The following is an 18,218-nucleotide window of genomic DNA, read 5'->3' on the forward strand; positions in this document are numbered from 1 at the left end:
GGCACTAGTATGCCGTGAGATACAGTCTGGTGTGCCGTGGGAGAATGTGTAATTTCACCTATTTGGGTTAAACATTTTTTTTGCAAACCAGTAATAATAATCTGCAAATGTGCCGTTGTTGAGTGTCTGTGCTGTCTGGAGCTCGGCAGAGTAACCGTGTAATACTCTTCCATATCAGTAGGTGGCAGCAAGTAGCTAATTGCTTTGTAGATGTTGGTAACATGGTTTGTCGTGATCTCAATATGCGCGAGGCAGTGTGCAGGTAAAAAGGTGTTTCATGCCTAAACCAAAAATAAACAAAAGGCGAGTGCCGCTAAGAAAAGGCATTGAAGGTTAGGGAAGGCTATGCAAAACTAAACTAAAACTGAACTGGTTGCAAAGTAAACAAAAACAGAATGCTGGACGACAGCAAAGACTTACAGCGTGTGGAGCAGACAGCCTCCACAAAGTACATCCGAACATGACATGACAATCAACAATGTCCCCGCAAAGAGGGATAGCGACAACTTAAATAGCCTTGGTTGCTAAAACAAAACAGGTGCGGGGAATAGCGCTCAAGGAAGACATGAAACTTCTACAGGAAAATACCAACAAAACAGGAAAGGCCACCAAAATAGGAGCGCAAGACAAGAACTAAAACACTACACACAGGAAGACACCAAAAAACTCCAAATAAGTCACGGCGTGATGTGACAGTACTTTGAGACGAGAGCTTTAGTCATGCATGGCTGGTTATGGTTTGAATTCTTATCCAACACTAACGAGAACAACTTTTTATTGTCAATATCAGCTGCTGAGTTTAGTTTTTTAATGTTTTCTGCTGGTGGTGTGCCTCTACATTTTGTCAATGAAAAAAATGTGCCTTGGCTCAAAACAGGTTGAAAACCACTGCAGTAAACTATAAATGCAACAAGACAAATGTAAGACCCTATATAAAAGTCTCAAGTCATGTAGGATGACGTGATGCATCGTTTAGTTCAGCAAAAGGACGTCACTGACATAGAAGATGTACTCTGCTAACGAAGCCCTTCTGTACAATGCATGCATGTGTCTTAAGAGCTCAAAGGTTGTCATGGAGACCATCCCTCTGCTGTGGCGTACCTGCTGCTTGTCGAGCTTCATCATCTTATTGCTTTCATAATTATTGTTTTGTTGTTGCTGTTGTCGGTACTTACGTATGCAAATGGGGAGCTGCCCCGACCACTGGTTGTCTTGGAGACAGATCCGGACCGACGAGCCTATGAGACGGAAGCCAGGCAGACACTGGTAGACCACCGTGTCGCGGTAGCCATAGTTCTCGCCGATCACTTGGCCGTTGACGATGCCGTCAGGGATGCCGCAGTGACCAGCTGCAAGGAAAACAACACATGAGCTCAAAAAGCTTTCTTCTGGCTGATAGCCGGCCGTCTCCCTTCACAAACAATTAGGGATTCTGTCAAAAAGGGAATCATTGAATAGTTTATGACAGCAGCGCAGGTGGTCAATTGCTGCGGTATCTGCAGATGTCCTTTGTGTTGCTTCCAGATCTCAAACAAGGAAACACACTTGTACTTTTGAAGACGGGCTAAATAGATGGGATTGTTGTCCTTTTTAACTCCCCTGATCACATCCAATTTACGCACATGCAGATAATGAACGACAATGAAACTCTTTTTTTTCTCCCCAAACTAATTCTCTTTAGTCCAATTCGATTGATGGATGTTTTTTTAGGAGGGTTTTAAGTTGAGCTTATTTCTACCTCCTGTTTGTTTGTGTGCGAGTTACGCAAAAACTGCACCATGAACTTACATTAAACCAGGGGTATGTAAAGTGCGGCCGTCAGGCCAATTTCGGCCCGCAGCTTGTTTGTTTTATTGGCCCTCGGCAGGTCGTAAAAATGTAATTAATTTGTTATTGATATGTTATTAGTAATGTTGTCAAACGATACATTTTTTAAATGAGATTAATAGCACTTTTACATTTGCATTAATCATGATTAATTACTTGTTTGCATGATTTCAATTAACTTAAAAACGTTAATTAAATTTAAAAAGACCCTAACACTTGGTGACATATGCAATGTTATTGCTAGAATTGACAGAAGGTAACGGAGCAAAAATAAATATCACGATTAATCTGCATATAGATGTGATTAATGTAATATTTGTTGTGAATAATTGAATGTCGTGACTTGTTATCTTTAAATTTAATGTACAAAATGTATCAAAGCGGCCCCGGTATTATTCACTTTTACTGAATGTGGCCCTCGTCTGAAAAATTTTAGACACCCCTGCATTAAACTTTGCGCATCCATGACACGGGTGCATAGCAAAAATCTACACTATGCAAGTCTGTTACTTGCTCAAACAGGACAAAACAGGAGTTTTAGTTATGTCATTAGTTACAGTAGGGAAGGGAATAATATGTCCCCATTCCTGGGTGGATCTTGCACAAGAGACAAAGGGGGGGATTTATCATTTTGCTATGAAGTCTGCTGAAAATGATGGAAAGAGCCACCCTACATAGCAACTGACGCTGCGGAGCCTCGTGGACTTGCACACAAAATACATTTTAAGATATTTAACACTCTGCTACCATCGGGCGGCTTTACCAAATACACAACAACCATATTGAAAACATAAAAACAATAAAAAAAAAAGGTTATGGGGACTTTTCTAATCAGGGTTTTTAATTAACATTTTAAACTTAAATTTGTATTCTGTTATTTTCAATTTTTACTGTTATTAGTACTACTATTATTCTTCTAGTTTGTTATTTATTATTTATATTATATGTATATATATACTGTATATAGATATACACACACATACATACATAAAAAAAAATATATCTATATATATATCTATATATATATATATATATTTATAAATATATATATATATATATATATATATATATATATATATATATATATATAAATGTTTTATGTATATATACAGTGTATATATATATATATATATATTTATAAAAATGTTGTATATATATATATATATATATATATATATATATATATATATATATATATATATATATATATATATATATATATATATATATATATAAATGTTTTATATATATATACAGTGTATATATATATATATATATATTTATAAAAATGTTTTATATATATATATATATATATATATATATATATATATATATATATATACATATATATATATATATATATATATATATTTATAAAAATGTTTTATATTTATATATATATATATATATATATATATATATATATATATATATATATATATATATATATATATATATATATATATATATATATATATATATATATATATATATATATATAAACGTTTTATATTATTTTGTTTGGATCTAAAATCGGTAAATCAGGCCCTTTGTTTTGTCTGTGTATGAAAAGTAGGGTTGCAACTAAAGACTATTTTGACAGTGGACTAATCAACTATCTTAACGATTAGTCGGCTAATTAGATTATGAAGTGTACATATACGTATTGGCTCTAATTTAGCCATCGGCTTTAACATTAAGCTTGAGATATGTGTAGGCATGTGTTAACTAGGGATGCAATGATAAACGGTATCATGATAACACTTTAATGAATTAAGGAACCAGTGATATTGCTTGTTTACTGGCGAAGCAAGATATCACTAGATCACTAGCTATCTTAAATGTGAGAAACGAGAGACTTTAACGTTTCTCCCGATTAAGAAACGACATACACCAATACAATCTTGTATAAACACATTAATGTCTGGCTAAACTAAACTATCAAATTATGCACATTGAGCATACAGACTGTGCTATCTTAGACAACTCGCATGACGTCATATAAACCGGAAGTGATGCGACCAAATCACGCTTTTTATAAAAACTCTCAAAAACCTTCACCAATTAAAGCGGAAGAAGATAAACATATTTAACACCCAAACAAAAATAATATTGTTCTTAAGAAGCCAGAACAATACTTAATGAATACTTAATGAAAGTATATTGTGTGTCAGTCTATTTTATAAAAATGTTTAAATAAAACCTGGTTCAAATGTTTCATTGTGTGTAGAAGTACTTTTTGAGCACATTCAACAATACTGTGATAATAATGATAACCGCCATCATTTTGGTCACAATAACGGTGATGAAATGTTCATATGGTTACATCCCTTGTGTTAATGACCAACAATAAAGATGACTAATTCATTCAGAACTATTTAGTTATATTTTAGCTGTGCTGCTCATTAGGCTGCTACAAAAAACACACAAAAAAAAGGTTTTAAGTTGTCAGCAAGCATGCAAAGTGCTAATAAAAACAAATGATTAATGTAAACAAAGGACAATCTTAATAGCAGCATTTACAACAAAACAAACACCCAAGCTATCCAACTTCCTCAAAAAGAAAAGTGTGATGTTTAGAAAGTGTCACACAGGTATGTATATTACTCATTAACTCCTGGAATCTTAGCGACAGTATCTACTACTCATTGTATGTTATTGGATTAATGCTTAGTTCCAGGTATTTTAGCTATCGAATATATTTTTTCTTAGATGATATCGGCGCCATGGTGCCTAATGTTTGTGTTTGTGATTGACGTTTGCTATCGTGCCTTTCTTCTTTGCGCTGCAAATTGACGCAGCTGCACAACGGAGGTTTCAGAATCAGAATCAGAATCAGAAATACTTTATTAATCCCTGAGGGGAATTTTACATTTTCAGCACAATCCCATTCAAGATCAGACAAACATTATAGGGAGACAGAACAGGATCGCTGACGGGTTTCTAACAAACAAATAAAGTACTTGAACCGATACAGACAAATGATGGTTAATGGTAATATGAATTGATTTTTCACACAATTTTGTCTCTATTGTTACCTACTATAGCGAGGTAAAAAGCTAACTATCTTACGAGTAGATTGCACCTCCAGATGTCCGACGCTAATTGATGTCGCCAATTTAATTTGTCGGCGACAGATATTATTGTCTTATTTTGTCGACAAATCATTGCATCCCTTTGGAAAAGTGCTTTGCAAATACATTTAGATTGATGGATTGTCTGATATTCCGTTGTATCTGCAAGCATCATATTCCTCTCAGATGTCTCCCAGATTTCCCAGAAGACTCGTATGCTTCAACATCCGACCTGACATAACGTTTCTCCCAAATGTCTCCCATGTTTTCTCTGGAGACTCACATCATTTACCTTACAGATATTTCTCCAAATATTTAGTTTTTCGCGTTTTTTATTTTACACTTGCACATTTTTGTCCTAGACTTCTGTGCATTTTTTCACTTCTCCCTGTCATTATCTTACATGAAAGTTTGGACTTTATTTTTAGTTTCCTTAGTTTCTGTACTCTGGACTGGGCTGCATCATTTTCCTTTGTTTGCTTCTGTGCTGCTTAGCGTTCCCTATGCTTCCTGTGCACTTCGCCTGCTTTTTCTGCATCCGGGAGTCTAGACCAACATCACTCAGCCTTTTCTTCCTGATGTCATTTATTTCATATTTTCCCCGGGTTTTTTTTTCAGCTTCCACGAGTTTTCCCATTCGTAATAATTTATACCTTTGCTGAATATTGCTTGCTTGTTTCATAACCCTACTTAATGAATACACTTGTATACAGGTAACAAAAACATTTGTTTGCAACTGTTATTAGAGATTGTGTTATTTATCTTTTTTCCAAAACTTAATTAGTTATAAAGCTGCTAATATATTTCTCCAATGGGCCTATACAGTGATTCTCAAAACGGTGGTGGTATGTGGGCTCCATTTAGTGGTACACCAAAGAATCACTTGATTAAAGTACAGCGTTTTATTTTCCTATATTCAAACTGTGTGTATTTTTTACTGTGGTTAAAAAACACATAATAAATAAAGTTAAAAGTTAAAGTACCAATGATTGTTACACAAACACACTAGGTGTGGTGAAATTGACCTCTACATTTGACCCATACCCTTGTTCACCCCCTGGGAGGTGAGGGGAGCAGTGGGGAGCAGTGGGCAGCAACGATTCTTGGTGATTTAACCCCCAATTCCAATCCTTGATGCTGAGTGCCAAGCAGGGGGGTAATGGGTCCCATTTTTATAGTCTTTGGTTTGAACTCACAACCAACCGATCTCAGGGCGGACACTCTAACCACTAGGCCACTGAGTAGGTACTTTGTGCCCCGCTGCCTTGTGGGTTAGTCTGGGAAGACAAAAGGCTAGGGGAGCACACCCTGAGAGAAAAGCAAGTGCTGGTAGGCGCACCATAGGCGGTCCTCCAACAGACTGGAGATCCGGCAGCCTCCTGCAGCTGTGAGGAGGTGCCGGTCGTCCTGCGTTTCCCTTGCCATCGGATACAGCTCCCCACAGCGAAAAAGTGACGTTGGAGTCTGCGCGTCTCCCTCGTCAAAAAAGACCTCAACGATGGAGTGGGAATGATGGTTGCAGAGAAGCTCCACAACGGTCACAAAGTCGGAGAAGGCTGCAGCAAAGATGGGCCCCCGATTGTCTTGGTCTAGACTTAGACTTAGACTTAGACTTAGACAAACTTTAATGATCCACAAGGGAAATTGTTCAACACAGTAGCTCAGTTACAATGATGGAAAGGACAATGCAGGTATACATAGACTAATATAGCTATAAAAAAATCAAACATATATACGAATATATACATAATATGTGTACAGAGTAATTTATATACAGATATATTATATTATGTATATAACATATATACAATATAAACCAATGACCATGTACAATATTACAGTATATACAGTCTATATGACAGCAGCAGCATAAAATGGAGAGTAGGTCCAGCAGGAAATAGAAAATAGACATTATAAACAAAGAGAAGTAGCTAACATGTCAGGTGTCAGGTAATAGGCAGATGTCATCTATTGCTGTATGGCGAGTGATTATACAGCTGGATGGAGTGTGGAATGAAGGAGTTCTTGAATCGCACAGTGCGGGAAGGAAGTCTAAGGAGCCTGTTGGAGTATGAACTCCGCTGTCCCTTAATTGTCAGGTGGAGTGGATGGGCAGGATTGTCCATGATGGCCAGCAGTTTGTCCAGTGACCTCCTGTCCCTCACTGACACAAACGCCTCCAATTGCGTGCCAATAGTTTGGCCGGCTTTCCGGATCAGATTATCAATCCGGTTTGAGTCCCTTTTGCTAGTGCTGCTCCCCCAACAAACCACTGCAAAGTACAGTGCACTGGCCACAACAGACTAATAAAATATCTCCAACAGTTTGCTGCACACATTGAATGAGCTAAGCTTCCTCAGAAAAAAAGAGTCTGCTCATGCCCTTCTTGTAAACAGCTTTGCAGTTGTCCTTCCAGTCCAGTCTGCTGTTCAGGTGGACTCCCAGGTACGTGTACTGCTCCACTACTGCCACCTCCCGGCCCTGGATTTTGATGGGCTCCACCGGGGTCACTCTCTTCCTGAAGTCGATGACCAGCTCCTTGGTCTTGTCCACATTAAGGACCATATGGTTCGCTTGAGACCACTCCACAAAGTCAGCGATCAGTGTCCTGTACTCCAATTCCCGTCCCTCTCCGATACACCCGACCACAGCAGAGTCGTCAGAGTATTTCTGCAGGTGGCAGGACCTGGAACTATACTGGAAGTCTGAGGTGTACAGGGTGAACAGGAAAGGAGACAGAACGGTCCCCTGTGGAGCACCTACACCACTGACCACAGTATCCGACACGGAGCTCCCCAGTCGCACAAATTGGGGCCTGTCAGACAAGTAATCAGTGATCCAGGAGACAATGGATGAACTGACACCCATCCTGAGCAACTTGTCACTCATCAGAATTGGCTGAATGGTGTTAAAGGCACTGGAGAAATCAAAAAACATGATCCTCACAGTGCCTTTCCCACCATCCAGGTGAGAGTGAGCATGATGCAGCAGGTAGATAACAGCATCGTCCACTCCTACATGGGGCTGATATGCAAACTGTAGAGGATCCAGGGAAGGAGCCACCAGTGGCCACAGCTGATCCAGCACAAGTCTCTCGAGGACCTTCATGACCTGGGACGTCAGGGCAACAGGTCAGAGGTCATTTGAGCTCGATGGGATGGGCTTCTTGGGCACCGGCACTATGCAGGATGTTTTCCATAGCACTGGTATCCGTTCTAGCTTCAGACTCAGGTTGAAGATGAAGTGCAGGATCCCAGTTAGCTGAGCAGCGCAAGTCTTCAGGACCCAGGGGTTGACTCGGTCAGGGCCTGCTGACTTAGCTGGATTGACTTTCTCCAGCTGCCGTCTTACAAGTCCAGGTGTCAGACACACCGGGCTGGCTTTCTCAGTGGGGGTGGAAGTGGGGGAGGGAAGAGGGGGGGAAAAACGGCTGTGGCAGGTAAAAGGGAAGGAGGGGGAGGTGGAGGTGTGGGAACAGGAGTAGTGGGGGGAGGGCCAGTAAGGGGTGCGTTGCTAAATCTGTTGAAAAACAAATTCAGCTCGTTGGCTCTATCTGCACCCCCATCCAGCAGTTTGGCTTTATTGTTGAAGCCTGTGATGGCCTTCATACCTTTCCAAACCTCACGAGTGTTGTTTAGTTGGAGTTTAGCTTCAAGCTTCCTTCTATAGGCATCTTTCCCTTCTTGAAGATTAACTCTGAGCTGCCACTGAATCCTCTTCAACTCGTCCCGATCACCGGATCTGAAGGCTCGCTTCTTTTTATTTAGCAGCACCTTTAGCTGGCTGGTGATCCAGGGCTTGTTATTTGGGTAACAGTGGACAGTTTTTGTCGGGATGATGGAGTCCTCACAGAAATGTATGTAGTCAGTGATGCAGTCTGTGATTTTGTTGACATCTGTCCCGTGAGGCTTACAGAGTACTTCCCAGTCTGTAGTCTCAAAGCAGTCTTGTAAGGCTATGCCTGCCTCAATGCTTCTCATTTGCACTGATTTAGTTGAGATGGGCTGCCTCCTCACAGCAGGAACGTAATGAGGTGTTAAAAGCACCAGATTATGATCAGACCGTCCCAAGGGGGGCAGGGCAGTGGCGCTGTATGCATCTTTTGAATTAGCATACAATAGGTCCAGAGTTTTCTCCATGCCATTGGACCCTGGCATTCTCTTTGCCAAGGACAGTGTGGTGGCTGTATGTGCACCAGTCTCCCCACTTTAAAAGATTCCACGCACAGGCGTTCTCCTGAAGGACCCACCAACAAGATGACAATCATACTCGTTCGAGTGATCGCCGATGATGACTTTCCGTACCCACTGTATGAAGCCATCCTTGGCAAATGTGCACCTTGCAACACTCAAAGGTCAAAAAGTGCCTGAAATCTTTTCCAAACCTAAAAAAACAAAACATTTGAATGTTTGTTTCAACCTAAGTCTATAATCTGCTTTCAGCAAATAAACATCATATCCAATAGTCAGCTCACGTAAGACACTTTAAAGTGTGTTTTTGCCTCTCGGAGCTGGCAACTATCAAGGACAATATAATGCTTTTCTCCGAGGTAAATTCAATTTCTTTTTTTTCGGAAGGGTGATTTATTTATTTTTAGCCTAGGCTGTTTTGAAGTAAATGATACAAAAACACAGGTATTGAATCTAAATGCTGTTTATGTGGCAGCTGACAGCTTTAAGTAGGCAGCAGGGCTTCATGGCGAAATGACAGCGCCGTGTCATAACATCTGTTAATGTCTCGCTCAACATAGCAGACTTTTTTCTTGGCTTTTTAGAGGTGAATAAGGGAACATTGGATGGAAGTGAGCTCACAGCAGAAGCTTTCTCGTTCTTGAGGGGTCAAGGGCAGAAGGAAGCAGCTGTGGTGGCAGATGATGGGCAGTGTGGGAGGTTATCTCTGCTATCCCCCCGTCCTCATTAGACGGTGGAGAAAAATCCCATCTTTCAAACTTTCTTTCTACACACCTTGTTGGGTGACCTAATTCTATGGCGCCCTCTGTGGGTTTCGGTCAAACTGCTTTGGGAGACATGCTAGCATACATGTAACATGGTTACAGTATCCAACTAAATATCCAGCTCAGAATAGCACCTGCAAACCAAAATGGCGTCCCACAGTGTAGCTTCTTCGATTATTTTCGCTTGTTCTGCTGTGATGAACAAGTGTACCAAGTCAGAATCGGGACCGAATCCCATATTTTTTTCGCACCAACCAAATCACGCTGGTCTTACCAGGCACCGTTTGAGGTAAAATCCAACGGTGCCATTTTTCGGTATTTGGGTTGCACGTGACCTCACTCAGCTGGCTTTTCACACTTCGGCAGTTGCCGATCACTCCAGCAGCACTGAGAGCTGATTTAGCCAAACTACCTTGAGGTGATGTGCAATTTTCAATGCCAACAAAGAAATTGAAAAAAAAAGCTCCAACGTAAGTAAAGAAAGGCTACACTTGTCTAAAAAATTGCTATCTTGATGCTAATATACATTGGATTTGCTATTGACATGCTACTGATTAGCATTAGCAATTTTACATAGGGATTTCAACACCTCCTAATTTGGTAATGAAAACTACACCTAACATGCACGTTACAATCAAACAGATTGTGCGTAATAAGTACGGTACTTAAAGTATTAACACTTTTTAGGGCGCATCTAAAAACAAAACAACACACCATAAACCAGACCTGGGCATTCTGTGGCCCGCGGGCCGCATCCGGCCCTTTGTGCGTCCCTGTCCGGCCCGCGTGAGGCCAATTATAAATTACAAAATAAATTTTAAAAAGTATCTATGTCGAGTGTGCAATACAACGGTGCTGCTTTTGTTTTGAAAATCGTTATTTGTATTACTTCCGTGTGGACGTATGCGTGTGCGTGATTGTGAGTGAATGTGAACAGCTGCAATCATTAATTACAAAATAAAGTTGAAAAAACATCTATGTCGTGCGCGCAATACAACTGTGCTGCTTTTATTTTGAAAATTATTATTTATGGGCGTGTGTAACCTGCGAGTGAAGGTGCACATGCAGCGACAAGTGATGCACGGTTTACACCCGAGACGCTAAAAAGAGAAAAGTTGATGAAGAACCGTTCAATTATTGTAACGTCTATCGAAATGCTTCGAGGACAGGAATTATATCGATCACTTTATTGAGCAAAACTGTTTATATTCGGACATGACCACACCAAAAACATGAGTAAAACAATTCTATCTCGAAAAACTAGTCATTTTCTGCCGTACAAACCAGGCCAAAACCAACTTGTCATCTGTCACCAACACGCATAGCACTAAACCACTGCTGCGTTTATGGCCACACAAAAAGTCGGACAACTCAAACACCACACAAAGTTACACTATGACTCCTCAGTCATACGTGTGCTTATTTTACTGTCATTTATTATTAATGTTAATTTATTTATATTAGTCATGGAATGCTGTTACACACACTATGTTGAAGTATTACTAATATTATTAATTATTATTATTATTATTATTTATCTTACGGTATATATAAAAAATAATATTGAGCAAAATTTAATTGAAATATTGTTGATGTGGCCCTCCAGCAGTGCTCGGGTTGCTCATGCGGCCCCCGGTAAAAATTAATTGCCCACCCCTGCCATAACCTATACACTACTGCCATCTAACACTAAGACTTGCAACTGTAATAGCAAAATAATGCCACACCTGAAAATGAGATAATAAATAAAAAATAATAAAACAAGAGCAGTTATCATAATCACCTCATTTTTAAATGTCGCAATAAAAAAATTGATTTTGATACATAAAACAATAAATATTTATCAACACACACAAAAGTACAGAAAATTGGTATTGTTGAGTATTGGTGTCGATTCCGAGGAACCAGAAATCTGTACCGTATCGATTCAAGTGTGAACCATACCCATCCCTAGTACCAAGTTTGGTGTCAATCAAAAGCACTGATCGTGCATGTTGATATTTCATAACTCACTGGGGGGTGCTTTCTGGGAGGTTTGAAGGGGCCTGCCCTGTACCTCTAAAATACGTACATTTTCACCACACGTTTGGTGAGTTTCAAAGTCGCTGTCAAAATGAATTTGCTCTACAGTATTTATAGTTTGTGTTTTGTTAGAGACAGCCATGTGCAAGTTAATACACTTTGGAAGACATATTGAAATACATGTCAATCAATCAATCAATCAATCAATCAATGTTTATTTATATAGCCCTAAATCACAAGTGTCTCAAAGGGCTGTACAAGCCACAACGACATCCTCGGTACAGAGCCCACATACGGGCAAGGAAAACTCACCCCAGTGGGACGTCAATGTGAATGACTATGAGAAACCTTGGAGAGGACCGCATATGTGGGTAACCCCCCCCCTCTAGGGGAGACCGAAAGCAATGGATGTTGAGTGGGTCTGACATAATATTGTGAAAGTCCAACACATCAGCGAAAGTCCAGTCCATGGTGGGGCTAGCAGGAACCATCCCGAGCGGAGACGTAGAGATGTCCCCACCCGATGAACAGGCTAGCGGTCCACCCCGGAGCAGAGTAGAAAAAAAAACAAAAGAAAAGAAACGGCAGATCAACTGGTCTAAAAAGGGAGTCTATTTGAAGGCTAGAGTATATAAATGAGTTTTAAGATGAGACTTAAATGCTTCTACTGAGGTAGCATCTCTAACTTTTACCGGGAGGTCATTCCATAATATTGGAGCCCGAATAGAAAACGCTCTATGGCCCGCAGACTTTTTTTGGGCTCTGGGAATCACTAATAAGCCGGAGTTCTTTGAACGCAGATTTCTTGCCGGGACATATGGTACAATACAATCGTCAAGATAGGCAGGAGCTTGACCGTGTAGTACTTTATACGTAAGTAGTAAAACCTTGAAGTCGCATCTTAGGTGCACAGGAAGCCAGTGCAAGTGAGCCAGTATAGGCGTAATATGATCAAACTTTCTTGTTTTTGTCAAAAGTCTAGCAGCCGCATTTTGTACCATCTGTAATCTTCTAATGCTAGACATAGGGAGGCCCGAAAATAAAACGTTACAGTAATCGAGACGAGATGTAACGAACGCATGGATAATGATCTCAGCATCGTTTGTGGACAAAATGGAACGAATTTTAGCGATATTACGGAGATGAAAGAAGGCCGTTTTAGTAACACTCTTAATGTGTGACTCAAACGAGAGAGTTGGGTCGAAGATAATACCCAGATTCTTTACCGAGTCGCCTTGTTTAATTGTTTGGTTGTCAAATGTTAAGGTGGTATTATTAAATAGATGTCGGTGTTGAGCAGGACCGATAATCAGCATTTCCGTTTTCTTAGCGTTGAGTTGCAAAAAGTTAGCGGACATCCATTGTTTAATTTCATTAAGACACGCCTCCAGCTGACTACCATCCGGCGTGTTGGTCAGCTTTAGGGGCATGTAGAGTTGGGTGTCATCAGCATAACAGTGAAAGCTAACACCGTATTTGCGTATGATGTCACCTAGCGGCAGCATGTAAATACTAAAGAGTGCAGGGCCAAGAACCGAACCCTGGGGAACTCCGCACGTTACCTTAACATAGTCCGAGGTCACATTGTTATGGGAGACACACTGCATCCTGTCAGTAAGATAAGAGTTAAACCAGTGGTTCTCAAACTTTTTTTGTCATCCCCCACTTTGGACAAGGGGGAGTTTTCAAGCCCCACCTGCCCCCATCGCCCCAACAGAACGCTAATGCCAAGCTTAACATTTTCAAATTTATCGAACATCAAGTAACATCAAGTTTTATACATTCAAACTCAATAACATAAAATAAAATCAAGTTCAATAATAAATAAAATAACTGTGCAGCTGTGGTATAACTTGCATCAAGTTCAATATCAAATAAAATAACTTGCATCAATTCAATAATAAATAAAACAAAAGTGTTATAACTTGCATCAAATTCAATAATAAATCAAAAAAAGTGTTATAACTTGCATCAAGTTAAAAAATAAATAAAAAAAAGTGTTATAACTTGCATCAAGTTCAATAATAAATCAAATAAAAGTGTTATAAATTGCATCTAGTTCAATAATAAATCAAATAACTTGCATCAAGTTCAATAATAAATAAAACAAAAGTGTTATAACTTGCATCGAGTTCAATAATAAATCAAAAAAAGTGTTATAACTTGCATCAAGTATAATAATAAATCAAATAAGTGTTATAACTTGCATCAAGTTCAATAATACATAAAACAAAAGTGTTATAACTTGCATCAAGTTCAATAATAAATCAAAAAGTGTTATAACTTGCATCAAGTTCAATAATAAATCAAATAAAAGTGTTATAACTTGCATCAAGTTCAATAATAAATAAAACAAAAGTGTTATAACTTGCATCAAGTTCAATAATAAATCAAAAAACATTTTAACAATTCCTCCAATGTTATTTCATCAAAGAGGGAGAAACTATTTTGGAGGGCAGTGTCCGTCGTATATACAGTCGTATCTGTGTTAATAGAACCGAGTTGTAGCTGAGATGCATTGTCTTTAATCTCTTTTCTAATGACTTCAATTTTCTTATTAAAGAAATTCATAAAGTCATCTGCTGAGTGGGTGGAGCTACTGGGAGGAATCCCTTGTTGGGTTAGCGATGCTACTGTACTAAACAAAAATTTAGGATCATTTTTGTTGAGGTGGATGAGATTTGAGTAATATTTAGCTTTAGCTGAGGTAAGCATGCGTTTATAAGTTATTAAACTATCACTCCATGCTTGATGGAAAACCTCAAGTTTAGTCGCACGCCATTTGCGTTCCAGCTTTCTACATGATAATTTCTGGGCTTTAGTTTCTTCTGTAAACCATGGGGTACGCCTTTTAGGGGCCCTTTTTAGCTTTAGCGGTGCTACACTATCAATGGTGTCGCGCAGGGCGTCGTTAAAGTTGTTAGTGAGGTTATCAATAGAGCCCACATAATTTGGGAATGGTGCCATTACCGAAGGCAGTAGGTCAGTAAGAGTCGTCGTTGTGGCAGCATTAATGTTGCGGCTGCTATAGTAGTTATTATTATTATTATTAGTTTGTTGACAATGAGTCAGAACTTCGAATTTTATAAGGTAATGATCGGACATTACTTTAGTGTACGGGAGTATCGTAACTTTGGAGGTGGTGACACCCCTGACAAGCACTAGATCTAACGTATTACCGTTGCGATGCGTGGGTTCATTTATTATTTGTGTAAGACCACAGCTATCAATTATAGTCGGAAGCGCCACGCATGGAGGGTCCGATGGGGTATTCATATGGATGTTAAAGTCTCCCATTATGATTATATTGTCGGCGTGCGTCACTAGATCAGCAACAAACTCTGAAAATTCATTGATAAAGTCCGAATAGGGCCCTGGGGGGCGGTAGATGACAGCCAGGTGCAGAGGCAGCGGTGTGACAAACCTCACAGTAAGCACCTCAAACGAGTTATATTTATTATTTAGGTCCGAGGTAAGGCTAAAGTTTTTGTTGTATATTAGTGCAACACCCCCACCCCTTTTAATGGGACGGGCAATATGCGTTCCCGTATAGCCAGGAGGAGACGCCTCACCCAGCGCAAAAAATTTGTCTGGTTTGAGCCAGGTCTCGGCTGGACCAACGACATCAAGATTGTTGTCTCTAATGACTTCATTAACTAATAACGTTTTGGAAGACAATGACCTTATGTTTAAAAAGCCCATATTATAGGTAGTGGGCTGTTTTGAGGAGTTTGTGTTGCAAGTTTCCGTAGTAGCAATATTAATAATGTTACGTTTATTATGCGTAGTGCACTTTAAATAATTTTGACCATATCTAGGAATTGATATGACAGGAATTTTTAGATTGTTTGCCACCACAGTAAAATGCATGTCCACCTCTGACGCAGAAAAAACATTATGTGAGTTGTATATTATTGTAAGAGAATTGCTATGTGTGCATGGATTATCCAGCCTGGCGCTGGCTAGTTCTAGCTTAACAGACTCCTTATTAGCGCTTCTTCGTGGATTAGCATTTAGCTTTTTCGTTAGCCCCGCTAACAACAACGCCTTTAGCTTTGTTGTTAGCCCCGCCCGACACCCCCGCTTCTGCTTCCGAGCGCACCGCTTACGTCTCTTTCGTTGACGGTCTCCGCTGGTAGTGGACGCCGCTGCTTCAAAGGCCACTGCTGGATGTAGCTCGCGAAGAATTCCCAAGCGAGCGAGTAGGTCCACCGTACACGCATCTTTCAGCCCAAAATGGCCCGATCTCTCCACATCCAGAATCGTAAGTCGGTCGTAAGTGATCACGGAGTGAACACGCTGTGAGCCAGCCATGAAATTGACTGAATTGACGGGTATTTTTGCCAAATCGCTCTACACTTCCAGGAGCGCTCGCAAGAAGCTGCCGCCGTGAAGCGCCGCCATCTTGAAGGATCGTGAACGGCTCCCACTACGAATACAGAACCCGCATCGTCTTCACATGTGACCCGTTGGAAAGTGGTGGCCACGTTTTTCAACCAATCTTGCTCAAATGTTACATGTGAAGACGATGCGGGTTCTGTATTCGTAGTGGGAGCCGTTCATGATCCTCCATAGGCCGTGCTCCAGGGAGAAGGAACCGAGGCTCGGACACACCACAACTGTAAAAAAAGGACAAATGATTAGGTACCCCAATGGAAGACATTGTGAGGGATGTCCCAACCTGAGCATCTTGGTATCTTATTGTGGTTGCTCCATGTCCCGTCGGGCTGGCATGTAATGAAGATTCCCTCAAAAAGGTTGATCATCATTACACATATGGTCAATGAACTAGTTGGAAAGTGGTGGCCATGTTTTTCAACCAATCTTGCTCAAATGTTACACAAATGAGCTCGTCAGTCCTCTAAAGGGGTGTGCCTAATTATGTGCTGATTCGGCTAAACAACCTAAAGTTTGTAGAGGGCGTTGAGCTGTTTTTTAGCGTGTGAGGTACATAACCTGCCTCTCGAAATGCATTTCTGATGACATCCACGTACCCAAACATCGCGTCTCTGTTCCACTCCAAAGCCCGGATGACAGACACTCCCTGACCCCTGAGCCCACCAGCATGAAGCCGGCGTCACAGGTGAAGATGGCCGTCGCTCCAAAGCTCGTCTGAGTGCCAATCTTCTTCCCGTTGGGCGGAGACGGCAGCTCGCCGCAAGAGATGACTGAAAAACAACAAATTAGACGTAAGCAACAATTACCGCAAAGACGACTTGAAGACGAGGTTGGACACTCACTCTGACAGTGCGGCCTCTCGTTCCTCCAGCTCCACACGCCGGTGGGCAGGCATTGGATATGGGCGGGACCTAATCTGTAATAGCCCGGGTCACATGTGAAGACGATGCGGGTTCTGTATTCGTAGTGGGAGCCGTTCACGATCCTCCATCGGCCGTGCTCCAGGGAGAAGGAACCGATGCTCGGACACACCACAACTGTAAAAAGGACAAATGATTAGGTACCCCAATGGAAGACATTGTGAGGGATGTCCCAACCTGAGCATCTTGGTATCTTATTGTGGTTGCTCCATGTCCCGTCGGGCTGGCAGATGGCTGACGTCAGCTCTTTGCTGGAGAGCCTGTAGCCGTCGTTACAGAAGTAGGAGACTCGGGTTCCGACCGAGTAGTCGGCCGTTACAACGCCGCCGTTTGTCGGTGCCTTGGGGGCCCCACACGAGACAGCTTGGGGGGGAACACACACAAACGGACTGACGTTGGACTTAATGCAGAGTTTATGTCTTTCAAGTGTTCTTTGGTAGAGATAAAAACAGATGGTACGGGGCCAATGTAATGGGTGTCTACATTTTGTAACTTTGAGGCTCTCAGATCACACTTTAAATAGTAGGGAGAGAAAAAAGCTGTGATTTTGCGTTCATTTTTATGAAAAGAAAAAGGCTGTTTTCATTCATAAACATTAGCCAATGAAAAAAGAAAAAACAGATTCTATTTTATACCATCTGTTTAGTAGGGCTGTCAAAAATGACAAGCAAACCATGTAATTAATCACAAAAAAGATTGCATTAATCATATATACATACATACGTACATACACACATATATACAGGTATATATATATATATATCCATCCATATATTTTCTACCGCTTATTCCCTTTGGGGTCGCGGGGGGCGCTGGAGCCTATCTCAGCTACAATCGGGTGGAAGGCGGGGTACACCCTGGACAAGTCGCCACCTCATCGCAGGGCCAACACAGATAGACAGACAACATTCACACTCACATTCACACACTAGGGCCAATTTAGTGTTGCCAATCAACCTATCCCAGGTGCATGTCTTTGGAGGTGGGAGGAAGCCGGAGTACCCGGAGGGAACCCACGCAGTC

The 18,218-nt window shown here is 40.7% G+C and overlaps 1 protein-coding gene across 2 annotated transcripts in view; it reads right to left on the reverse strand.

Moving 5' to 3' along the window:
• Window positions 1-18,218, reverse strand: part of csmd3b (CUB and Sushi multiple domains 3b) — an 822,373-nt gene that overhangs the window by 62,338 nt on the left and 741,817 nt on the right. For both annotated transcript variants that reach the window (XM_062056514.1, XM_062056513.1), the window contains 4 exons: window positions 17,373-17,558; window positions 17,118-17,312; window positions 16,872-17,045; window positions 1,176-1,349 (listed from right to left, as the gene is read on the reverse strand). In XM_062056514.1, coding sequence (XP_061912498.1) covers window positions 1,176-1,349; window positions 16,872-17,045; window positions 17,118-17,312; window positions 17,373-17,558 — 729 coding nt within the window. The remainder of the gene's footprint in view (window positions 1-1,175; window positions 1,350-16,871; window positions 17,046-17,117; window positions 17,313-17,372; window positions 17,559-18,218) is intronic.

This window comes from Entelurus aequoreus, linkage group LG08 (genome assembly GCF_033978785.1).
Source record: "Entelurus aequoreus isolate RoL-2023_Sb linkage group LG08, RoL_Eaeq_v1.1, whole genome shotgun sequence".
Lineage (NCBI taxonomy): Eukaryota > Metazoa > Chordata > Actinopteri > Syngnathiformes > Syngnathidae > Entelurus > Entelurus aequoreus.